The sequence below is a fragment of the Marmota flaviventris genome, chromosome 1, assembly GCF_047511675.1.
Source record: "Marmota flaviventris isolate mMarFla1 chromosome 1, mMarFla1.hap1, whole genome shotgun sequence".
Taxonomy (NCBI): domain Eukaryota; kingdom Metazoa; phylum Chordata; class Mammalia; order Rodentia; family Sciuridae; genus Marmota; species Marmota flaviventris.
In genome coordinates, this window is record NC_092498.1 from 204246407 (window position 1) to 204249347 (window position 2941).

Below are 2941 nucleotides of genomic sequence, written 5' to 3' on the forward strand. Positions count from 1 at the left end.
CTGATTGGCTCCTCTGCGGTGATGCTCATTGGACTGTTTCCCTGCCCTTTCAGACCACGGAGCTGCTCATTGGGGGACTTTTTTGGCTCCGCCCACGTGACCCAGCCAATCGGCCTCAAGAGCAGGAGGATTGTGGGAGGTGGAGAGAAGCTTGTGGGGGGAGAGAGAGGCTTGTGAAAAGCCGATGGTGGCAGTTGGGCTCTGAGGGGTTTTTCCTGAGAGGCTGTTTGTTTGGCGTGTTTTGTTCTAAAAATAAAGTTAGTTTCTTTTGACAAGTGGCTTCTGATTGTGCCCAGCCAGACTGCGGCACTTGCCTAGCATGTATGAGGCACTGGATTCAATTCTCAGCACCATATAAAAGTAAAAGGTATATTGACAACTAAGAAAAACATTTTTTTTTTTTTTTTAAAGAATACAAGCCCTTTCCAACTTGGGCCTGGCAGAATGGCTCCCGCAAAGAAGGGTGGCGAGAAGAAGAAGGGCCATTCTGCCATCAACAAGGTCGTGACCCGGGAATACACCATCAACATTCACAAGCGCATCCATGGAGTGGGCTTCAAGAAGCATGCTCCTTGGGCCCTTAAAGAGATCCGGAAATTTGCCATGAAAGAGATGGGAACTCCAGATGTGCGCATTGATACCAGGCTCAACAAAGCTGTCTGGGCCAAAGGAATAAGGAATGTCGCATATCGTATTCCTGTGCAATTATCCAGAAAACATAACGAGGATGAAGATTCACCAAACAAGCTCTATACTTTGGTAACCTATGTCCCCATTACCACGTTCAAAAATCTACAGACAGTCAATGTGGATGAGAACTAACTGCTGATAGTTAAATAAAGTCATAAAACTGTAAAAAAAAAAAAAAAAAAATACAAGCAGCAATACATGATAGCAAGAATGTGGGGGAAAGACATTGCTGGTGGGACTGTAAATTGGTGCAACCATTATGGAAAGCAGCGTGGAGATTCCTCAGAAAACTTGGAATTGAACCACCATTTGACCCAGCTATCCTACTCCTGGGTTTATACCCAAACGACTTAAAATCAATATACTACATTGACACAGCCACATTAATGTTTATAGCAGCTCAACTAACAATAGCTAAACTATGGAACCAACCTAGAAGCCCTTCAATAGATGAATGATAAAGAAAATGTGGTATATATACACAATCCAATATTACTCAGCCTTAAAGAAGAATTAAATTATGGCATTTGCTGGTAAATGGATGGAGCTGGAGAATATCATGCTAAGTGAAATAAGCCAGTCCCATAAAACCAAAGGCCAAATGTTTTCTCTGATATGTAGATGCTAATTCACAATGAAGGGCTAGGTAAAAATAGAGTTACTTTGGATTCGGCAGAGGGGAGTGAAAGAAGGGGAGAGGGTGTAGGAATAAGAAACAGTAGAATGAATTGGACATTATTACCATAAATATATAAATGACTACATGACCAGTGTGATTCTACATCATGTACAACCAGAAGAATAAGAAGTTATACCCCATGTATATATGATGTGTCAAATGCATTCTACTGTCATGCATAACTAATTAGAACAAAAATAAATTTTAAATACATAAATCTATTTTAAAAAATGACAGCATCTTTCTCAATACTGCCTCTCCCCAAGCTCTCTACCCTCCAACCAGACTGAGCCACTCACTGTTTAAAACTGAGTACCTTCTGTGTGCCAACCAGCCATATGCTGGGCTATGGCAGTAACCCAGCTATACCAGCTGGGCCTCATGAATTTAAGGAGTCACACACTCATACTGCCCTGATTCACACTGTGCCGTCCCAGAAAGCTCATCCCAGCTCACACCTTTGCATTTTTTAATTGACCTTTCTCCTTCTGCACAGACAAAAGCTTTCCTCCACAGGGCCTTTTCTGATTGCCCCATTGAAAATTATCTTTCCCATCTTTAAACTTGACTATTGCTTTATGTTAAACTTAGTTTGGCCATTTAACATCTTCCATGTGCTATGATTATATATGTCCTTTAAGTCCCCATTAATGGCCCTAGGCTCCTCAAGATGAATGTCTTACATCTGTATACTCCACAGAAGGAGTGGACAAAGTGTTCTTTGCATAGTAGTTACCACTCAAGAAATGTTCATTTTGCAAATGAATATATGAATAACTTGACCATAATATAACAAAGAAGCTAAATACCCAAAGAGAAAAATACTATGTGATGGAAGCTGGAGGGAGGAAGGAGAGTTCTTTCCACTGGAAGAAAGCAGGAAAGATGTACAGTCTATACTAGAAAATCTCATATGATTTGTTTTGTTTTGTTTTGGTACTAGGGATTGAACTCAGGGCACTCTGCCATAAGCCACATCCCCAGCCCTATTTTGTATTTTATTTAGAGACAGGGTCTCACTGAGTTTCTTAGTGCTTCACCATTGCTGAGTCTGGCTTTGAACTCTGGATCCTCCTGCCTCAGCCTCCCAAGCCATTGGGATTACAGGTGTGTGCCATATAAGGAGGTTCCCTTTGTGTGTGTGTGTGTGTGTGTGTGTGTGCGTGTGTTGAACCCAGAGCCTTGTGCATGCAAGGCAAGCACTCTATCAACTGAGCTATATCCCCAGCCCCTAGATTATATTAATCATACCCATTCCCCCATGACCTTCTCCTGGGTATATGTGGTTATGATAAATAGATGCATATATTCAAAAAAAAAAGACTAATATAGGAGCATTCAGAGTTTCATTATTTATAACAGGCAAAAATTAACTAACCTAAAAATTCAGGCTAGGACTAGAGCTTAGTGGGGTAGATCATGTGCTTAGTATGCATAAGGACCTGGGTTCAATACCCACCAAAAAACAAGAAAAATCAGGCAAGGGCTGGGTGTTGTAGTGCATGCCTGTTATCCCAGTAGCTCAGGAGACTGAGGCAGGAGAATTGTGAGTTCAAAGCCAGCCTCAGCAAT

At 41.5% G+C, this 2941-nt stretch overlaps 1 protein-coding gene across 1 annotated transcript; it reads left to right on the forward strand.

Moving 5' to 3' along the window:
- Window positions 1-411: 411 nt before the first annotated feature.
- On the forward strand, window positions 412-884 carry LOC114090072 (large ribosomal subunit protein eL31-like). Its single transcript, XM_034636293.2, has one exon. It carries the CDS (start codon window positions 445-447, stop codon window positions 820-822), a length of 378 nt encoding a protein of 125 aa, XP_034492184.2. The 5' UTR covers window positions 412-444; the 3' UTR covers window positions 823-884.
- Window positions 885-2941: the final 2057 nt, after the last annotated feature.

Excerpts from the sequence above, each read along its gene's own strand:
- LOC114090072 (XM_034636293.2), top strand. The coding sequence starts at position 445 with ATGGCTCCCGCAAAGAAGGGTGGCGAGAAGAAGAAGGGCCATTCTGCC.